The sequence below is a fragment of the Astatotilapia calliptera genome, chromosome 1 (assembly GCF_964374335.1).
Source record: "Astatotilapia calliptera chromosome 1, fAstCal68.1, whole genome shotgun sequence".
Lineage (NCBI taxonomy): Eukaryota > Metazoa > Chordata > Actinopteri > Cichliformes > Cichlidae > Astatotilapia > Astatotilapia calliptera.
In genome coordinates this window covers 29,253,129-29,275,987 of record NC_137422.1, presented here as the reverse complement: position 1 = coordinate 29,275,987, position 22,859 = coordinate 29,253,129, and the positions used below count along the sequence as shown (strand labels likewise).

The 22,859-nt window shown below is 39.6% G+C and overlaps 1 protein-coding gene across 6 annotated transcripts; it reads right to left on the bottom strand.

Annotated features, from left to right (window-relative positions):
• Window positions 1-18,162: 18,162 nt before the first annotated feature.
• On the bottom strand, window positions 18,163-22,859 carry isl2b (ISL LIM homeobox 2b). Of its 6 annotated transcripts, none has more exons than XM_026172131.2 (6): window positions 22,676-22,859; window positions 22,127-22,316; window positions 21,470-21,732; window positions 20,046-20,341; window positions 19,197-19,364; window positions 18,163-18,913 (listed from the first exon to the last, which is right to left on the bottom strand). In XM_026172131.2, the coding sequence occupies exons 1-6, from the start codon at window positions 22,731-22,733 to the stop codon at window positions 18,797-18,799; spliced, it is 1,092 nt and encodes a 363-aa protein (XP_026027916.1). In that variant the 5' UTR covers window positions 22,734-22,859; the 3' UTR covers window positions 18,163-18,796. The 6 variants fall into 6 exon arrangements, with proteins under 6 accessions (XP_026027916.1, XP_026027944.1, XP_026027938.1 ...); XM_026172159.2 differs by having other exon boundaries at window positions 20,058-20,341; window positions 22,676-22,858; XM_026172153.2 differs by having other exon boundaries at window positions 20,046-20,344; window positions 22,676-22,835.

The window sequence follows — 22,859 nt, the reverse complement described above, 5'->3', positions numbered from 1 at the left end:
TTGCCTTTCTTTTGGCACCCAACCAGAAAGCATCTGTCACCATGACTTCTACTAACCAGCTTCAGCCCTGAGCTTATTAATAATATAGAGACATGTGCTATTATTCATGCTGCAATGCTGTGGGATTCTCACCGAGACTAATCATCTATGAGAAGATACAATGCGCTTTGAAATTTTATGCAATGAAAATGTAAGTAATTTAAATTTAAAATTGTGCCATTTTTTTTTTTAATTTATCAAAGTATCATCTGATGCTTTTTAGTAGAATTTTTTGTTTTCATATTTAGTAATCTGACATCTGTCTTGTGGGGAAACAACTCTAGCAAATTGTTATTAACATATTTGCAGGTAGACTGTTAGATTTGCATTATTATGAGTTTCAGCTGTGAAATATCACATGCTTTATTGTAACTATGAATAAATTCACCAGTCCTATTTTTCCCTCCAAGCTTTCTCTGTCTTTCAGCAGGCCTCCTTCATCATGGTGACAGACGAATCAGCCCTGTGCAGGGTTTCCCTGCTTTGACGAAGGCGATCACTTACCGTATGAACATGAGCCAAACATTAGTACTACCACCTCTCTGTTAGCTAGCATGGCGAAGTGCTGGCCTGGCACGATGCCTGTTTAAAACTGGCCAGCTCTGGAATTAGAACAGAGCAAGGATTCCATGACTGAGCTGTATTTACAGAGGACATTCAGATGTTGATCGTCTGTGCTTACAAGTGGATACATCATTTATATGAATAACTTGCTGATAGATAGTGTTTAATATTTATGAAGAGTTTTTAATTGAGCCCACTTTTCACTGGGTGCTGGCAGAGTCTTCTAGTGATGCCTTGTGGCGTAAATGATCACAGCCAGTCACTGAGATACAATTAGGTAACGCACAGATACTGTCACTCTTAAAATGCTACAATTAACTAACTGTCTGCTCGCAGTGAAATTTGTGTTCATTAAAATTTATTCAGAGATCAAATTATGCTTGAGTTAATGGAATGAGGAAAGGCCAGCCATCCATTATTGGAGAGGCCGAGGAAAAGGGGTTTTAATCCACAATAAACAAAATGCGGCTGAATTGAGAGCAAGTGTGAAGTACTGGTCAGTCAGTAAATGACTCAAATCCTTCAAGCACTGTCTTACATGACAGTGCTTGAAGGATTATTCTTCTCAGCTTGCTGCCTGTAAACATTTCAGCTTGTTTAGATTTCAGCATTAGTTATTGTAAATACTTTTGTGCTATTCACATTTCATGTAGTTTTTTCATTGTTTATGATGATATAATTGCAAGAGCCATATTTCTTCTGCTTAAAAGCCAGAGAAATATAAACATGTTATTTTAAGATGCTTAAGACTTTCAAATCTTCATGATTATTGTAAATGTCACTCCACAATAGTAATTTGTAAATATATACAAATGATATACAAATTACTATTGTGATTATATGCAAAAGATATCTTTTAGGTTTGGAAATTTGAAACTAGAGCCACATTACATAAAATGAGTGACATAGCATCATAAAGGTGTGCATTTTAACATAACCTACCTCTTAAAAGATCACAGAGAAGTCTGTAATTTGAGGTAAATCACAATAAACTTTCATGTCCAAAGACTGACAAACTGACAATAGATGCTTTAGCAAACCCTTTTAGGTAAAGATTGTCATAACAACAAGCTTAAGTCCTATCGTGACATGTGACACACAGAGTAGGGAGACTGTGAGTAGTTTGAAATTGTAATTACTGCTGCATGTAAAGTCCGCAGTGACTGACAGCTCTAACAACGATGTGAATGAGTGGAATTGTCTTGGAGAAGGGGAAAGCTGAAAAAGGGCTCTTAGCAGCAATGATCGAACGCGGCGCAGCCTGCAGAGCTGACTTGATGTATTCTGACACACTGGGAGGTCTGGTGATGGACAGCTCTCTCTGCAGGGTATACCTTTAAGAGAAGTGGACTGCAGTCCCTTGGGGGCAGACATACCTGAGCCACTCAGACAAGGTGAGACAGATCCCTCCACTGGCTCGTCACAGGGCTCATAGAGCCTGACTACAGAAGCAGACCTGGTGACAGGGTAATAGGCCAATTACCAGTGATTTGTCCTACAGTGGGCGGAGAGAGAAAGTTCTCTGGAACTGTCACTGCCAGACAAATGTGTGATATCCCAATAGTGCTTTGTCATGGTGGACTCTTTCTAAAGGTTAGAGTATTGAGTTTCAGTTTCCCTTTGTTGGTGGATTTTCCCATTGTTGGAGAATGTTTTGTCATTCCCTGCTCCTCTGTACTTTGCTGCTATATGCCAGATGGACATTTCATATGAACAAAAAATAAATACTTTTTTAAAAAGGTAAAATAAATAAATAAACAGAGAGAAATATGATATAAGGTTTATTTTTATTTAATGTATGTCTAATTGTTTTCCCCAAGAATATCCACTTTTCCAGGATCTGTCTTGTCTCTTTCCACTACAGCTTGCTGGCATTGCTTCAGAAGCAGTCGTTTTGGCACAGAACTTCCTCTATTTCCTCTTCGACTATCAAATTTTCCTTTGTCACTTTCCACTGCCATCCAGCAAAAGGTGCCTTTCATTTACTGTCTGCATTATTCATTATTTTTATTTTGGGGGTTTTTTGTTTTGTTTTGTTTTTTCATTGTAGCAGTTAAAAGTTGCCAATTTTTCATTCAGGTACAAATGTAAGTGTGAGGAAGGGTTTTTTAAGTTTATTTAGGAGAAATAGAAGTACATCCCCTTATTTCCTCGGATTTTGATGGTCATGGTTTGCATTTTAGTCGTAGTCCATTGAGATATTATGCTAAGGCTGTTGTTTGGCAAAGCAGTGGACTGGCAGCCTGTTCCGGATGTACTCTGCCTCTCACTCACTGCACAGTACGTTACTAATAAACATGATTAATGTCACTTTTCTTTTTTGCCTGATGTTTATTCCAGTTCTTCAAAAGAAATTGTACCAGCAGTATGACATATCTTACATCTACGTTACTGATTCCTGTCTGTGTCAGCGTCGGCCCTCACTGTCTGCTCCTGCCAGCTACCATGTCAGCCCCAGCTGCCATGCTCTAATGACAGCCAGCTGTTTGATCGGCTGTGCTCCTGTCACTGAATATGTGTGAGAAACCTGCCCCTTGTTCCCTTGTTCATTCCACAGTCACATCATAACAGCAGTTTTCACAGTAGCCAGTAAATGTAACTTATAGTCATGGATATGAGAGAGTTATTGTCTGGGAATTCTGGAGCTGTGTTACTTACAGCAGCATGGCCGGGTGAGAAGGAGAAAAGAGGCTTCACTTCACTATGCATTTATCCAAGATTTAGTCCTCATATCCTGGTGTGTATCTATCTTTTAAAACGTTACCTTTTGCACAGAGGCTCACTTGTCTTTGATAGTGTCTCAGAAGAGTCCATCAAGAAGTACCCCGTGGCATCTAGGAGACCTAATGATGTCTCTTTAGTGCCATTTGACAGCCCTGACCCTGTGGTGTCCAAGAGATGCATTGATTTTAGGTAGAGGAGGTGGAAATGAGCGCTTCTTCTCTCTTCCTCTTTCCTGCCTTGGTTTTCAGAGGACAAGAGTGCCACAGAGCACCGTTGGCTGAGGTACAATAGATGTACTCCATACTCAAATGTCTTAGTGCAGCATTAAGTGTGACCAGGCAACCCCACACACAATCAGTCCCTTACACTGTGGAGGTATTGGCATACAGGTCTCCATCCTGTGCTAAGCATGCCACTGAGTAAGAGATACCTGTCCATGGTATTTATAGGAGGAAGTCCGTCTCTCTGATTTAGGGTGGAAAGTGGTGCAAATGTGCAATGAAAATGTTTGCTGACTCATTATAAATCCTGAAAGGGGTTTAAGTCACAGCACTCTGAGAGATCAGACATGTTGGTGTTTGTTTGTGTACTTGCTGTGAACAAGTTTAACATTTATTGGGTTGGACCTGGACACTAATTACATAATTAGTTTAGACAACTTGGATAATTAGGTGAAATCAAGTAATCGCTTGTCCAGCCTGTTGCTTTCCATCCTTTCATCTCAGCACAGTGATTTCTTTTCAGGATGTGGACTTTGACAGCTAAACCTCAACATTTAACGTCTCCTTCTTTGCCGACAGACTGCAAACATTTTTTTTATTATGCTGAATGTAAGTCAGTTACACCCCTGATGATTTGCACAAGTAATATTCTCACAAAGGGAGTATCTTGGAAAAATGTTTAGAACAATGAGCAGATTTTCTGCTGTCAAAATAATAAATACCTTATATTTATTTGAAAGCACAGTTCAATATGTCACTGAGATGTTACTCTACTTGAGTCACTCAATTCTACTTACGTTACATATTTATGCTTTACTCAATGTGTAAATTACGTTTTATACTCATTACTTAACAGACATTAGGACAAAAAACACAGTGTATGACTTCTTCAGTATATCGCTTTAAATCACTACCAAATGATCGCTTTTTTGTTGCCTTAATATTAATACATATGTGAGGGACTAAGTCTTGTTTGCCACAAGTCCATCCTAATGTGCCAGTACTCAGGGAAAAGTATTCTCATTTTACCTCTAAACTGTCATTAGGATAAGATGTTTCCTCTGCAAGAATGAACAAGTGTGACCTTTGGCCCCCGCCCATCCATCTTCAGGGTGGATAAGACAGAGCTATGAGATAGTGTTGTTTATTGCGTCAGCCAAACTCAGCAAACCTGCTGTTTTTCAAGCTTGCAACCTGAGTAATATGAGAAGGCAGAGAACACATTTTTTCTGTTATTTGCCTTGGGTGTTTTAGGAGAAGTGTCTATAAATAAGTTTGCTTTTTAAGATCATCTGCAAACTGTTCTGTTGAGAAAGACAGGCACTAAGCCATAAACAAACAAACAGGAGGAACAAGAGCTGAGAAAGAGTCCATATATCAGAGTTTCAGTGTGATTACTTTGAATTATTCTAATGTGATTTCCTCCCTTGCCCCTGCTGTAACTCAGAGCTTACTTGTGAAATATTTCCTCCTAAAAAAAAAAATCTGTTAGACAGCACAGACTCAGAGCCAGTCAAAGACGTGACGCAAAGGTTGAATGTGTGGTCAGTGATTCAAGTTTAAAGAAATCCAAAAGTCAGACTGCAGTTGTCTATAATATATACGGTTTCTTTAACTTGATTACTACAGAACCAGTCACGATGAGAAGAGTAAATATTTCCAAGTTTGTACAGCTGGCTGGACAATAAGCTGTGTGACAGACACGAGTGGAATGACTCATGCGAGATTACTAAATGCAGTGCCATTTGAATGAAAATATTTATTCAGATGGTAGTGATGACTTTTTGGAGTAGTTTTACAAAAATATGCAGGCTACACTAACTCAATTTAAGATCTTAAAGGTACTACACTTTATTTCAATATGTAGTGACACTGAGGCACACCTAATCCCCACAAGGTTTGGGAAAAAATGTTAAAAGGAGGAGCACAGCATTCACTCAGTCAGCGACAATGGTGACAAAATGAAATCAGCTGACTTTAAAAATTAGATGCTAAATATGTGCTTGCAGTCAATATACTTTACATTTCTTCCAAACGTAGAAAAAAAAGATGAATTTAAGATTTATTTTTTGAAGTTTACTGGGACGCAAAACTGTGATTTCTTATTGTCACGTCAACTGACTGTTAGCTGGTTATCCTAGAATATATGCAACATAGTCACTAAACACTGAAACAAAGTTTAAGAGCAGCATTTATGATCTAAAATGAAAAAAATATTCAGAAAATGTCTGTCTTTAAGCTATTTGCACACCTAACACCGTCAATGTTACAAATTTCCTAAATAAGGAAAAAAGTTCACTGATTGAAAAAAAGAATCTACTAGTATTTTATGTTGGTTTAACATAAAGATTATGCACTACAAAGAGGATGTGCAGTGTAAACAATCGTATTTCTCTATGGGCACATCTACTGTGGATATATTGGCAGAGCGGGAGATAGTGGACAAGCTATCACTGCAGTGTATTTTGTCATGTGTCAGTTTACATGTCTCTACATCCTCACTCAAACTCACTCCCACTTTAATCTACTGAGCTCCTGACCTGCTGCTGTTCTGTCACCCTGACATGTTTAACAAATACTGTCTGGTTCAGGCGGGATAGACCACGGTGTTACCGAGGTGTTGTTGTCTGTCGCCACAGAGGGTGATGGATTATGCAGGATTCTAACTTCTTCAAACTTCAAACGCCCCTGCTCTTTTCTTCAAGGCAGAAAAACAGATAAATCTTTGAAATACAAATATTTTTAATTTTAAAAGACAAAAAGTGATCTATGTATTGCCCTTTCCTGTATTTAATCCAGTGACTTCCTTTTCAACAGCAGCAGCACCACACAGACTGCCTGAACAGCTCCCTTCAATCACTCAGCACAAAAGCAACAAAACACTCCTCTGTAAATATTTCAGTGGCTTCAGCACCCCGTCCAGAGCCCTGCTGCTCGCTGTCTGCTGGTCCTCGGACTGAGCCATTGTGTGTCCCATGGCAAACTGTTTTGTGTTGTGCTGCTGGACATGGCTGTGCTGTTGTAGGAAGGCAGCAGTGCCTGCATGCATGCAGTAGCAGAGGAGAGGATTAGGGGTGGTGTTTCTCTGTCTAACTGGCTGCCAGGCATGCTCTGCTGACTTGGCACAGAATGCACAATTTACATCATTTAGTTCTGCTTATTGCTGACTGAAAATCCAGTTTAAATAGAGTTCTGATTGTTCATTAAGGTGGGGCAACAACCAAGAAGAAAAGAGAACATTTTGCTCACTAAGTTGTATTGACATTTTATTTGCTTTATTTTGTCACAGTGCCAACAATAGTCATCGCTTCTCTTTGTAAAAGATTTTTTAGTATGATAACAGTTTTACGGTTTGCAGTCTTTTGAGGGAAGTTGTTTATGCTCACATTCCAGGATCACTGCTATAATAAATAGGAATCCTGTTTTAGAATGGATTTGCCCTTGATATGAGCCACTGTGCTTCCGTGAACCAGTCTTCAGGGAGCGCTTTCCAATAAGAGTAATGTCCCCCCTGTGCATGGCCACCATTCAACAATTTACGGGCAGATTACAGATTCTAATAAAATTTTTGCAGCCTTAATTAAAGAATCTGCTCCCCATTTTATGATTGTCCAGTTCCCCTCCACCACTTCTATCCAATTTAATTATTCTGATGTACATAATTAGCACGAGCTGGCCATTGTTCACCTCATTTGCATATTATATTGGATAATTGAATGAGAGTGGCTGATGATTAAATTAGGGTGAATGACAGATGATTCAGCTCGCAGTGTGGAAAAGTTAACAGAATGAGCAGACTGGGAATACGACATGTACCTTTTGAATATTTATACGCCCCACCAAGGTCCTCCCCCAGCAGACGCACTCTGCTAATTTAAAAAATGTGCAGCAGTGCAGCAGCAAAAATTGGGTGCTTCCAAGTAACAGGATGTTGTTTTTTCACTTCTAGCTGCTCCTTGGTGCTTATTGCTTTGCATAAAGAGGAATGAAGCCAGTTTCGAGCATATGAGAAACACCTTTTTGAATGTTTTAAATGTGCCTCTCCATCATCAAGGCAGCACATTTACAGATTGATAAGACAAATGAGACTAGTGTGGGGAAATTCATTTCCAGGCACTTCCAGTGTAAACACAGACTCCCGGTGCCTGCCTGCCTGCCATACTATAGACAGGCTGGACTTTTCTGATGAAGGAAGAGACATGTGGAACATGTTTTAAACCCATGTGAAAATGGAAATAAAATGCAAATATATAAACTCCTAAATCCCAACTACGCAAACTTATTTCCTAATCAAACCCAAGAGTAAATAACTTTTTTTTTCAGTCAGTTAGAATCCTTTTTTCTCTGTTTATTGGTTGAACATGCATTTTGTCACCTTGTTAATTGATTTGTCATGACAAAAGCTAATTAGTAGTTGCATCCTACATCCATCCCTCTCCCTGGAATTTTTCCATGCGGGGTTCAGGCAGGATAAATGTTTAGAGGGAATATTTGGAACAGCTTTAGCCTTTCACATGCTAATGTAAGCACTGGCGGCACAAGAAAGCTGGCCTGACCCAGAGGCCACTCGGTGACACAGTCTGCTGATTCAGTGCCGGCAGCCCTGGCTTTGTTTATGTGTGTGCACGAGAAATAATGCACGTCATAAAAAGGAAAACTTTGAAGGGGAGCCACTATCCCCGGATGATAAATGCCCCCAGCTCTTCGGATGTAAATAACTCTTTCCAATAGTACAAAAGCCATCTCAGGAGTGACTTATACACCGTCATTTTACAATAACACTGAGCCATGTTTCCAACCCTGGAGTTCTTCACACATTGAATCATCCTCTTGTCATCTACAAATTTGAACAAAACTGTATGACTATTTAGAGGAGATTTTTTAAGTAAAATGTACTCATGCTACTGAGCCATCAAAGCAAAGCTTCTGATAAATACATTAAATTAATATACTTACTTAATATACTGATGTATCCTGCAGGAGTTTTGTGCTAAATCACAGAGTGAGTATATGCAGACAGGGTATAAAGCACGCTCCATTAGTTTACTTCAAGGATTGTCCATTTTCAAACACAATTTGCAACACATGTAACTTGTGTTTGTCTTTGTGTCCCACATACCTTGTAAAATCTCTTCTGTTCTCTGTGTTATAGTAAACATCAGTACACAAAGTGTCGTCTCATTGTCTGGTCGGAGTCATTTCAAGGGGCAGAGGAATTTACACAGTCTTGGGATCTGTCAGCAGGTGGTATAGGAAACTGTAAAGATAAGTCTCTTCAGCAGCTTAAGTCTAGCTTCCTTTTCACAAGAGCCTTCGGCATTTCTCAGATCTCCCAGATACAGCCGTGCCCTCACTCTTATCAGAAACCTGACCATGCCCACTTCCAGCTCCTATTAGACCAATGCATATCTCAGATCTCCCAGTAAAGGATGTCCAGGATGTCTACACTAGGAACAAACATGTATCTCTTTTGTTCTTTAATATGTTGCGTTATTGTTTGTGCTTCGTGTCATTGTTGCAAAAAACAGCACATTACCAAATAAAGCAAGGGGATGACCATTTCCTTTATGGGTTACGGTTGAAATAAAAAACAATATGAAAAAAGTAAAAATCAAATGTTGTACAGCTATTGATGCTTAACGTTAAAGGTGAATAAAGTATACTAGCTAACAACAACCAGCTTAAATATGTGTAGATTTAGCTCTATCTTAGATGAATTGTTCATAGTTCTTTATTTAATACAGGTAACAATTTCACATAACACCCAACTCCCAGAAATACTTTTTTGATAAAGTTGGTGCTAGATGAATAGTCAGAAGTTACAATCATCCTTTGGAGTCACCATCTGGGCACCATGGCTATCTGTATAAAAAATTCATAATAATCCACTAGTGGATCTCCATCTCCAGAGCCACAGAACAAGAGCAGATAAAAATCTATAAATCTACTTGAAAGCAGGCATTCAAAGGATTTGCTCGCTTATACATGCATGTTTTATTTTTAATCTAGTCTAAAAAGGAGTTATTTGTGAAACTGTAGTCTTGTGACTCTAAAGAACTGAAGGAGTTTACTTTATTTGACTCTGATAAACCGTTGCAGGAATAAGATGAGAGAAGAGCACATGTGCCCGTTTGTCTTATCGAGTGGTCCTTCAGTGCCTCTGTTATCCTTGAAATCTCTTTCACAAAAAGTTGCAAAGGGAAGTTTAATGTAGGCTGACAGGCTGAGAGTCGCAAAGACTTTATCGTTCTGTTTCCTAAAGCTACGAAGAGACTGCCACTGCTCTAGATCCAAGCCTATAGTTCTGCCCAGCTATCTGGTTTTGCTTTATGTCTTCCCCTGCAGCGAGCACTTGACGAAGGACAATTTGTTTGGACGTTTAATGCTGTGGCACTGCCTGGCGTAGGATTATATGAGATGGCCTAGTGATTTGTGGTGGCTGGTAGTGGGTTGGGTAATGTGTGTTAGTGCAAGGGGAGAGCGTAGGTCCATAAAGCATACATGCGCATCAGTCTTTGTGAGTGTGTCAGTGTGGGTGTGCGTTCAGTTCCAGTTCCTCGCTCTAGCACAGACTAGGTCTTGCACTGCTTATGCTTACATTTATGACAATAGCGTCTCAGTTCCCATAGGAAGACATTTGTTCTATGTTTATCCTTTTTTCACACTATAACATTCTTTGCTTGCTGAAAGATGACTAATCTTTGAATTTCATTGTTTGAAGATTTATGAAAGCCTTGCTGAGTCCTCTTTATATGTCTTGGCAGTCAGGAGAATCATTAACTTATCCTGTGAGGCTTTGCACACTGAAAAGTCCAGCCAAACGCTACCGTGAGCTTTCCCAGATCTCACTTACCTACTGACACACACACACACACACACGCACACACACGCGCACGCACACACACACTTAAATGAGTGTATAGCACAACGGAGCCATGTTGACTTAACATGAGTCTAAAAAAATGCAGTTTTTTACAGGGGGAGCAGGATGTAAATCTATAGTTCTCTAGCTCTTTGCTGCCTTTTTTTTTACCACTTAAACAGACGCACAGTGATAGGTTCTTTTCTTACATTAAAAACTTGCCTCGCCTTTTAATGTTGAATATCCAGAGGACCATGCACATGACCGAAGAGTCTTCCTGCCCCATCTCATGACACAAGCCAGTAACTTCTGTTACAAGTACTTTTGTTTATTCGTTTCAGTATCGGTGTCCCTTTAAAATGTTGCCCAGTTCTTGGGAAAATGAACCCTAGTGTACTTTAATCCTCAAGAAAGAAAAGTGATCACCAGTTACGTCTCAACTGTTGCCCAAAACATCTTGCGACAGCCATTCATTTCATCTGTTTGTGGACCCTTTGAACACTGCTGTAGAAGGCAGTCCTGAAGGGCTTCACCCTCAGATGATAAAAAAGTGAATTATTGGTTTGTTTATCATGCTCTTAAAACCTAAAGTGCATTATTAAACAGAGAGCACATTAAAAGGGGAGTATTGTTAAAAGTGTTTTAAAAATCTTGTAAATCCCAGTAATTTATGTCACTGTGGTCGAAGAGGCTCGCCCTGGCCTTCTGGTTTTAATTTGCTCTAGGGTCTGTACCTGTGATGCTGCCTTTTTTCCCAGACACAATCTGACCGATGAAATGGAACCCAAGCAGAGCAGCAGTGGCCTTGTATAAAAATAAATAAATAAATGAACAAAAAAAGCAATTTACTGGCTAAAAAACCAATTAATCACTTTTCCATAACAAATAACAACACAAGGAAAAAAGGTCAAAAAGATTTGTGAACGGACATCAGTCTTTTCATTCACAGTGTTTTCTTCTCTATTTTGGGAATCTGCATCTATATTGGTGATGATGATTTATTATGAAGATGCTTTCAATATTTAGTTTTTTAAATGTCACATTTCTCACCAGTACTGGAATACTGAGACACTCGAATACAAAATGAGAAAAAACAGGGATGTTGAATATAATGATGCAGACAGGGAATCCAGAAACTTCGAATGAAAACGAAAACAGTAACAAATAAGTCCACAGTACTAGCACCTGTATGAGAATGAAGTGTTTAAGAATACAGCGGTGGTTTGAGAATTAATTTAAATTAGAAGTGTTGTGCGTACATCATGATGATGTCGTTTGAGTAAAAATCCCATCATCACCTAAGTTAATGGGACTCATCCTTTAAATATTTGTAAAAGACTTTGTGTCAGTCCATCAAATCTAAAAGCTATGATGCTATAATTGACAGAATAAATGAAAACTTGACTTGTGTGCTGATAGTGTAGTAATATAACAGTATCACCAAGTCAAAGCCACTACATCCTCTGAGCACTAGAAAATGTTTCCCAGCTACTTATTCATCCACTGTTGTGAAATATCAGTGTCACTGGTGGAAGAATGAGGAAACCTGAAAGTTGTTGGATTTATCCTCTGGGAATCATGAATGTCTACTTATCAAATAGACATGAAGATATATGAGTCTGGATCAAAGTTGCAAACGGCCATATTCTTACAGTTGAAAGGTGTTGATGTAAAAATAAATAAATAAATAAAAATAAAAACAGCATATGCATTTTTAAGTAGCTGTCTTTCTGTATTATTTGATATCCTAAGTGTGTGTGGCGCTGTATTTGGTTTTTTTTTAATATAACTCTTGGATGTTGGCCTCACATAACCCACAGTGAATTTGAAAAATTCAGTTTCCTTTTCCCAAATAAACACGCTTCATCCAGCATGAGTCATTTCTGCAAGCTATGTCTGACCATTGTTTGACATGAGCCTCTGCCCATGCTGACAAGTGTAAGAGAAAACAAAACAAAAAATTTCAACATTTTGGACTGACTCTGCATCAGTCTAAAGGGTTGTGACTGGGCCCTGTCTGTGGCCAAAACCTGTTCCAGCCTCTGGGGACTCCCTGGCAAAGGCAACAATGGGTCAGAGCCCCTCCTTTGTGCAGTTGCCCTCCTTAATCAAACTAGCCAGAGGAGTGATTGGATTTTAATACTGCTGGGCCTACCGTAATAGTGTGATGGACGGGGGACTGGTGAATTGGAGCAAGATGTCAGCCCTCAGAGGCCTCCATTAATGATATTGCTTCATTTCTTAAAGTGGCAGGACTGTCTTGGGACGAGGGGATCACAGCAGTTGGCATACAGAGCCCTCCCCTCCCTTTTTGTACCCTCTTCCCCCTTTTTTCATTTTGTTCTCTTTATCTCTCACTGACTCAGGACCATTTGTGCTGCTCCCTGTGTGTCCTCAGTGCCGAGGACCATTTCTTAAGCTGGTCACAGTATGTGGGCGTTTCCAGGCTGCTGCTGCTGCTGCTGCTGCTGCTGCTGTGGCACTGATGAAAAGGTGGACCTAACGCCTGTTTTTTAGGAACGATTTTGCATTGATATTTAAAAATATTTCCACATCCAACAGATGCAAATAGATGTAAAGCACACATATATAAAATTACGTATACTTCAGTGAGTGCATATATATGTGTTTTTGACAAACTATGGCCTCCCTTGGATGAAAAGATCAATATAAACTTGAACTTAATTTCCCTCTTTCATGAAAAGATGAGTCACTGTATTTGAAGCTGACAGGAACAGTATTTCAGCGGCATTTACATTTCATTTTCTGCTCTGAATGCTATAATTAAAGGTTATTTCTTTCCAAATTTTAACTCGTGAGTCAGGAGGTTAATTGAGCTTTAGTCCTAAATCTAAAACACAAAACATTCTTGAACTCCTGAACTGACACTGATATGACCCTCACGAACGCCAGTGTGTCTCCCTCAAACCTTTTGATGCCGTTTCTCATCTTAAGTGACTCACGCTCACTGCCTCATTGTTTGCTTCCAGTGACACTTGTTTATCCTTTTTGTTCGGCTAATGACAGTTTTCCTTCTCAAAGGGAGGTGGCAAGTACAGGTGAACCCTCATTGTGTTTTATAGCAAGTCATTGTAAAGCGGGGCGGCTCCAGCCTTTCTCTCTCCTCCTAATGGGTGTTGGTGTGTTGTTTTTGCAGTAGATTTATGTGTGGGTGGGGCGCTGTGATTTACAGAGATCTGACACTGTCTCAGCAGCGATACCAGAGAGGCTGATTGTGGCTCTCTGTGTGTGTTCCAGGTAAGCCTGAGGTCTGCTCACCATCCCTGCTCACGCACACATGCCCAGAAACTTTTGCATGCACGGATGAGAGCATGCATGCTTCAGTGCACACACATATGGCTTTTGTGGTGTAATGCAAGTTGCTACTGTTGCAATGTCTTTCCCAACAGATTCACCTAAAGTACCATAGAATATAAGAAAGAAACTTTGCTGCATGCAAAGTTCCCTCCTTTTGCAGTTTTAACTCATTTAAATCGAGATAGAAAATTGGCCTTAAAAATAAAACATGTCGGTCAAAATAGGTCACAGCACATAAAGGGACAATTTTTTTAAATTCAGCATTCTAAAATATCTCATCACACCTCAGGGATTTAAAATGTTTACAGGATAATATGTGGATATTTACTCACTGTGTCATTTTCCCGTAAAAGCAGCATTTATTCTCCAGGATCAATAGTGCACAAGATGCAAGGTAATACACACAGATGTTGACACTATCCTTTCATCATCACTGTAACCTAAGAGTACAGATGATTAAATTCTTGTCACCAGATGTTAAATTGGCTATTACCCATCTAAGATAAATTGGTCCTTAAATTTCACATTTAACACCTTGCCAGAGGTGCAGAAAACGTGTAAATACAGAATAAGATGCATTGAATTTCATACTGAGGGCAATGCTTGGTTTTTTTTGGCTGTTTCACATTAGAACAAATAAGACAAATAAAGATTTTTTTTTATTTCATAGGAATCAATAATTTTTAAAGGAGTAATTCATTTCTAGGTTTGCTTCCTAGTTAGTTAGCCAGAATGCCAGAATAAGTAGACTTTGCTTCACATCTTTGTCATATTAAATTATTTAATTTTAATAAATCTACTGAGAATCTCAGTCAACTCATTGTTTCCAAACGTGTTCTCTTACCCCACCACACTGAGCCCCCTTTTGTCTTCTCTCTCTCTCTCTCTCTCTCTCTCTCTCTCTCTCTCTCTCTCTCCCTCTTTTAAAATAGAACAAAACGTCCAGATATGTCTCTGCATTAAGTCAGTTTGTCAGAAAGCTTCCCTTGAGAGTTTCGGACTTGAAGTTCGTCCCGGCTGTTCCTCTGCTGGTGGCCCCCAAAGCTACACCAAGGTCACAGTGGAACTCAAGAGTCGAAACTTTCGCAGAGACTTCACAGAAATCATGCACACGCCACTTTTACAAAATTTCGACTATGTAGTAATGCTAATTGAACAGTATGAGCTCACTTTTTTTTCTAAAAGCAGTTTTCTGTCGTTCACTTTTTTTCTTTTTGTTTTTCTATCCGTACGAAATTCAACCTTTCTAAAAGCAGAATATAAACTGTCTTGATGAGAAAATCAGAGACGGTCAACATGAGGATGTTAGTTTAACAATAATACTAATAATAATAATAATTTGTGGTCTACCAATGGCAAGGCTGTTAGATTAAGTGGGTGGTTCACATAATATGACAGTTCTACATTTTTTAAAATTACTTATGCAAGTCAAATCGACACAAAGTACATTAATCTCTTTACTCTGTGTCCCATTTTTTTTTTTTTGTCTATGTGCCTAAATAGTTGGATAGCTTCACTTTAACCACTGATTACCTAAAATTCATCAAAAGAAAAAAAAGAAAAGGAAAAACGAGTTCGGAGTGTCTTTATTTTTCTGTGTTATTATTTTAACTTTATCAGATGTAATATCACATTTAGTAAACGGCAAACTGCTACGTTTGATGAACGCGAATGTGTATTATGAATGTGTTCGTGTTCAGTGCAGGATTACTGTAGATTATTACTAAAAATTACCAAGCAAGAAAAAGTAAGAAAGAAAGCAGCAATTTCATGAGGAAATGACTTCATTGGGGCCTAAAGAGCTCAAGATAAACTAGTGCCGTAGCAATACCTAGAAAACGTTAAAATTTAACAGCAATTAAGGATCATTAATAAGAATAAATAATAATTATATAGTGATGAAGGTCCATAAATATCTGACCCGTTCTATTAAATCATATAGAGTGCCATTTTGAATATTAGCTAAAGTTGTTGTTTGGGGGGGGGGGGGGGGGGGGACGAATGCAAAAACGGATGTGGAAATCCAAAACGAGGCATTGTTATTTCCTTGTGCATTTCTTGTTTTTCTCTAGAAAACAGAACAAAAACTTGTCGAAAAAAAAATCTAATAAATAAATAAGTGATCCACTCGTGAAAGATGCGTCTTGAGGAGGGCGGCACTGCTACTTCCCTCCTGATCTAATTACGCCCACCTCTCCACCAATTAGAGAATTACATCACACCTTTAAATGGACTCCTCCTCTTAATCATTAATGACATCGTGTCACTCCCTCCAACAGCATCTAGTTGCACTGTGGCAACATGACACGCGCAGACTCGTTATCAGCTCTGCTAGAAGTTAATCGGGTGTCGGTGGTTCTGGGTCAAAGTTGGGAGGTATAGATTTAACAGGGTATCTGTCATAGCTTTAATGCAACGAACCGGGACACAACAAAGCCTACAATGTCTCCATTAAAATTAAGTCTGTATGGAAAAGAGTGAGAGCTGCAGACAAAGTAGCCTTAGGTGCGTGTGTGTTAGTGCGTCTACTGAGCAGGGATCAGCGGTGTTTATTTTGGTTCTTATTTAACACACTGGGAGGAAACGCCCACTGATGGACGTGATAGAAGATCGTACTCCCAGCAGCTGGGCTACTTAAGCTCATTGTATAGATGTCAGAGGGTCTGATCTCTGATCTGTATTGGCAGCGCGGGATCGCATAAGAACTGAAAACACAAGATGGAAAATAAACTTCACACCCGAACGCCTGAGTCAAATGATTTTTGTCGAGTGTAATTGTGCGTTTAAAGGTTATTGAAGAGTTCGCCCTTTTCTAATTCAGTGAAAGTTCTCTTTTTTTCAGTTACATTTGAAGCATGTCCGGATTTTAAAACAGACTTGAAGAGCATCTAAGCAACAAAGGAATTATTTTTCACTTTAAGCAGAATCGATGATGTAACTCCACAAATAAAGCCTGAGCTTGTGTTATTTTAACAAATGTGGCTCGATTTGATTTTATTATTTTTTTATTATTATTGTTTTAAAATAATAATAGAAATTGCAACAGCGTCCATACATTATAGGAAAACGTCCCTTAATGATTTTCTGGGAGGGAGAGTTAATAGGCCTCGCATTCTTGCCTGTAAACGCCATTGTTATTCCTCGCTTATCTATGTTATCTTAATCAGCTCGCATTGTTTGCCTATCTTATTTGAAATAGCTCGATTACAAATCTATTATCTGCCCTTTGTCATTCAGCTTCACAATTAAGACACTGACAGAGCACGAAAAACAAAAACTGCAAACATTTGTTTTGGTGAAAAGGCGCCCGGTGTAAATACGAAAAATAAATCACTATATTGAGTCTAAAAGAAAGGAAACGATGCTCAAAATGTTTCTAGTTATTTCCGATAGAAATCGATTAAGAGAATTATCCGAAACCATTAAGTCTGTTGTTGGCACTGAAGACGCTTTTCACTCTTGTATCTTCCCTTTTGTTTTAGATTCCACAGAACCAAAAGTGCATTGAGTGAGAAATTCTTTAGAGCAAATGTAATAGACTAAATACCTAACAAAAAAAAATTAAAGTGAGTAAATTCCTACGTACATCTTAAAATGCTTTATCCACAGATTTCACATAAATGATGACTTTGGTTTGTGTGTGGTTTGTTACACAGTGCAAGATATGCCAGTCCATTTAGTCTGAGCTGTCATCTCGGCTGACCCGAGTGCAATAACGCAATTTAGTAAAGGAAAATAAACCGAAGAGGAGAAGTGACCCTTTACGAGCTGCTCTCAGTTCCCCTCAGTTACGAGGGGCTTTGCTGAGGGTTTGAGTGTGTCAAAGGTGGGGGGTGTTTAGTTTGTTGTGGCTTCAGTCAGTGTATCGTTTGCAGGTGATGCCAGGACTAGATAAGAGGTCGCCGATCCCTGCGCGCTGTCTAGACCGGCTTGTGACTCAACTAGAGTAACTGGACTGAGCAGAATTTACAGCAGATTTTTGCCCCCGAGATAGTAAATGACCACTGGCCGATTCCTGCCATATAACCGAAGGGGAATACACCGCAAGATGGAGGGGGGTGATAAGACCACAGAGCCAGCTTCACTTAGGTTGAACAGGACAAACAACATATTCAGCGTAGCAGAAATTAATGCTTTTAAAATACGAAACACGCCCTAGAATGAAATTTGTAGGTAATTTGTTGCTGTGTTTTTTAAATCAGAAATTACACGCTGTCAGGAAGAGTGAAAATCTGTTCCCTGTATTTGGGACTGGACTGAATTTATTTTTATCACAATAAAAGCGCCTGAAAATCTTAATTAGGTCCATAAAGTGGCAGATGGGCAGTAGTAACTAATTTTAAAGCGTTTTTTAAAATATATTAAATTGCATTGCTTTATAAATGCACATGTGAAATAATAATGCGCCTGTACAATGACTGGTCACGAAGACACTTTATGTATTCAGTGTTTTTATTTTTTTCTCAGTTAATAATCCCTTAGCGAATCGCTTTCCTAACAATAAATAATATAACAATAATTTACTTTTTGTTCGAGAAGCTCAAACAACCTGTTTCTTGCCCTTAAGATAAAATATTTTACAACACGAATACTTTGCAGATTATCATGCTCTGACCTTAAGACAAAACGTCAACTGGACTCGACAACGAAATGAATGTATCAAAAATTCTCATGTTGAAAAAAAACAAGACACATTATGATCACATTAAATTGCAAGATGTCCATCTGGATCACCGTGGAAATGTTTCCAATTTGTTTCTGACGGTTGGTTTGTTGTAATATATCCATCGGGAGGTATTCTGTACATCTTCGTTCTCCGTATCAAGTCATGCAACAATTGTTCTGCTTAGTTTTTTGTCAATGAAAACTCCGGAAAAAAAGAAAGAAAAAGAAAAGTCGGAGTCAATTGGTGCTCTCTTGGTTCCGACTTCTGCGTGTCAGGAAAAAAATGCTTTCTCCACTGAAAATTCGGGCGATGTGATGAGTTGGTCACATGCAAGGGACCGGGATCATGCTGCAACTGTCCTTGCAGGAGGGATGACCATTAGGATGGATGGATGGCCCCGTTTCACGTCTCCACCGGGCTGGGTACCATACTGTTCGGGGTGTCCGGTAACTGAGAAGACAAAGAAGTCACGTCGCTGCCCGAGGAGTTCCCGAGAGATCCCGATTCAGAGAAAGACACCTGAGAGCAGAAAACAACGTACCAGAATACTGCTTTAGTACCTTTTTTTTTAGTTTTTGTTTTTTGCAAGTGTGAAAGTGTGAAAGTCCAGCTTTACTTTTGCAAAGCACACGACGCACACGTGGCCCAATATAATTACTTTGCATGTGAGTGCGTGCATGTGTTGCATATCTGTATTTGACCGCATGCTACAGAATTTACTGGCTATTGTTTTCGTGCACATGCAGTGCACCAGCAGCCTGTATAAATCATGTCACATTCAGTCTGTCCTGAACACACACACCAGTTGTTGAAAAGCTGGCTGATCCAGGTCGCTCTGCAGGGCGAATTCACTCAAAGCTTTCCACGGAGGCTGGTAGGTCTGAACCTCCACTGGGTTTCCCTGCACGTTCCCCTCGTGTCGAATTGGACTCCCAGCCACAAGTGGCGTCCCCGTGAGGCCCTGCAGGCTCTGAGAATATTTTACAAAAACACACAGAATAAGAACGATGTGTCTCTTTTCTGCAAGGAAGAATTTGTCAACAACTGTGGTGTCCAGAGAACTTCTGTTTATCCTTCTGACCCCTATAAACCCTGCACATGCTCATCTTCATGGACCACTTGTGATGAGTGCAATATTTGTGGGAGGAAAATAAATAATAATAAATAGTAAATAAAGGACGGGGTTTTTATTGAAGTTTTTTTAGGGGCGGAAAAAAGACTGAAAAACTGATCTAATACAGAGAAAGCTTGTATACAGAGAACCCTTTTTATCTTTTATGGCAGGCAGCTGAAGTCAAAGTAGGTGATTTATTATTCATTGACATAAAGTTTGAATACAGCATAGCACTGCAAGGGTGCACTGGGCCTCACTCTAAGTAAAGGTAAGTCGAATCACAAGTTTACAAAAGGTTAAACGCAAAGGATTAGCTTCTACTAATGGAAAAATAAAAATTCACAAAGCAAACAAAAAGAAAAAATTCACAAGCTATCAGGTTATTTTCGTGGGAGTTGCATCTGTTTGCAACTTTGCAGGAGAACTTGTATGTCACAAAGATGTATGGCAGCATCAAACAAATAACCGAGTTCACATTCAGGTCATGGCTTTAAATGAAAGAACGATTGAAGATAGTAATTAAGCGGTCAAACTTACGAAGATGCTTACAGTCTTATCGCTCTGCTGCTGCTGCTGGAGCTGCTTCATGAGGATAGATTTCTTTTTGTCTTTGCAGCGCTTGTTCTGGAACCAGACCCGGATAACCCTTGGGCTCAGGCCAGTCATTTCCACCAGCTGCTCCTTCATCAGCGCGTCCGGCCTCGGGTTGGCGTTGTAGCAGGTCCGCAACGTGTGGAGCTGTTTCTCGTTCAGCACCGTCCTGACCCGCGTTGTCTTCTCCGACTGCTTGTGGACGTGGTTCCGATGCGGAGCCTGCCGCACCGTTACAGGATCTGCTGAGGACGGAGAAAGGGTCTGTCAGTGACTGTGACACACTAAGAAGGTCTTGTACAGGAAACATTAATGTTTTGATACAATTACTCTGCAGCCCATTCGTCTCAATCTGTGCACTTTCGCCTTCTAAATCACTTTAGATGGATTTGCATTATGCAGGAAAAACCAGCCATATTCATCAGCCTGACGTGAATTAAACTAAGACAAGAAAAAAAACTCTGCAACGTTTTTAAACCACGTTCCAGTAAACTGCTGTTTAAATCAATATTGCCAGAAATGCCCGCTGCTTTAATTTTTATCTGAAGATAAGAAAAACAATTATGATTTCTACAGTCTCTCGCAGTGTAATAAAATAACGCACAATAAGCGTAACAATCGATTTGTTACAATTAATAACTGTTTTTCAAGGCTGCACTTTCCGGCTGAACTCACGTCGTGAATCGCTGTCGCCATAAAATGGAACATTTTTATTAAATGTGAAAAAGGAGCAGCTATGGCACAGCTAGAGACCTGTGTTTTACTGACGTGTACAAACCTGTTCTGTTTTACTAATCAGGAAGTTGTGAGCATAATTCTCACGTTTACTTTATTTTCTTTCTGTGGTCAAACGCCCTCAGGATCTCTGCGAACACACGTACACACACGCACACACTGTCACAGCCGACTCAAATACCAGATTATTCAGATAATGGCAACAGAGCAGGTTACTCCTAACGAGATCAATTATGAAATTAGCCCTAAGAAAGGTCGCAGCACACAGCTGACGCACACAAACACACACACACACACACACACACACACACACACACACACACACACACACACACACACACACACACACACACACACACACACACACACACACACACACAGTCCAATCACAACAAATTACTTGCATGCTGAGGAGCGGAAGAAGTTTTAAATAATAATAAGAAGAATAAACCTTGACCATTTTACAAGGATTTTATTCATAATTTGTACATAAACTCTTATAATTTACAAGTTTTTATAAAAGAGCGTTTTTAGGACATAGTTTCAATAAATGCACAGGGCCAACAATAATAATAATAATAATAATAATAATAATAATAATAATAATAATAATAATAATAATAATAATAACTGACCTGCCAGGTGCAGCGGTCTGTTGGAGTGGATGTGTCCGGGACTGACGGGGCTTCCTGCGGAGCTCCTCTCCAGCAGCAGGCTGTGGTCTGCCCGGCACAGCAGCTCCTCTTCCCGGAGAGAAAACTCGTCTCCCGGCAGCAGTTGCCTGCTGCACACGGAGCACCGAAAACACTCGATGTGGTACACGTTATCCCGAGCTCTCATCACCAAATCGCTGCTGCTGAATCCCAGGTTGCATTTTGCGCATTTAATTCCAAACAGCCTGGCAAGAATAGATTCATTGAATAGCATTAAAAATCTGCGGGAAATGTAAATAACAACACACACACACACACAAACTTTGGGGTGTTCAGTCAAAGATGTAAGTTTTAGCTCTTTTAAGCGTTTAAGGCATCATATCATATATTTTCATTGATAACATGTTAAAGCAGTGTGTAGGCCTAGATATGTTTTTCGTTAGTGCAAAATTTTATAATAAATTGCGCATTTAGGATGTATGTTACAGAGGTTTTCTTGTGATTTAGATTTTATTTTGTGTCCACAGTTCACTCACTTTTTTCATAATAGAAATTGTAATCAATAGCCTAAATACATCCAACATTAAATTTATACCGACTAATATCACTCGATAATTAGGGGATTTTTTTTAATCCTACCTTACATAATCTCTTTTGCAGTAGGTTTTGCCGTCCCGGACGAAACAAGTACAGGTCTCATCCAAGTACTGGCTGCACTCCGCACACTTTAGACAGGCTGCGTGCCACTCCAGATCGGGAGAGACTCTCAGTATGTACTGGTCATGGATCTGACTTCCACATCCTACACACATCGCGAATCCTGGCTTCTCTGCAAAGAGTCCACAGACTGAAAATGCACCCGAAAGAAACACGACAAACAGCTGCACCATTTATTTCTATAATGTTTCACTGTGAGGGGGGGTTTTAAAGTAACTTCTCTGTTTTGCAGACTTGACAACACTTGCTGTTATGTAACAGCTGGGGACTTTAGCCAGTACTCAAAAAGCAAAATACGGAATCGTTTCGTTTATCACAATCTCACCTGAAACACACAGCCACACAAATTACTTTAGTATTACTGAGAAAATAAGTGAAATAATCGGCGCACTGCCCAATATATCATGTAGCCACAGCGACGAAAACAAAATCTGCCACTTAAAACTTGACCGAACAGCTTGGCTTACTTACTTTTGGAATGATCCCCCATATCACCCAAGAAAGAAGAGCTGAAAATAATATCCACCATACAGGACGGGTAGAGGGGATTGTAGACGAGGAAAAGATGTAAGAAGATGAACTGCCCCTTCGCCTGCCTCCCTGATAACTTGTGTCTCTCCGGACTGGAGGGGGGCCGAAGAGGCTGCAGGGTCCC

Bases quoted from the DNA above. Each gene is read 5' to 3' on its own strand.
- isl2b (XM_026172153.2), bottom strand. From the start codon at position 22,733: ATGGTGGATATTATTTTCAGCTCTTCTTTCTTGGGTGATATGGGGGAT. The intron at 21,733-22,126 runs GTAGGATTAAAA...TATTCTTGCCAG, and splicing joins TGCAAAAGAGATTATGTAAG to GCTGTTTGGAATTAAATGCG. The intron at 20,345-21,469 runs GTCAGTTATTAT...CTCCGTCCTCAG, and splicing joins CAGACCGCTGCACCTGGCAG to CAGATCCTGTAACGGTGCGG.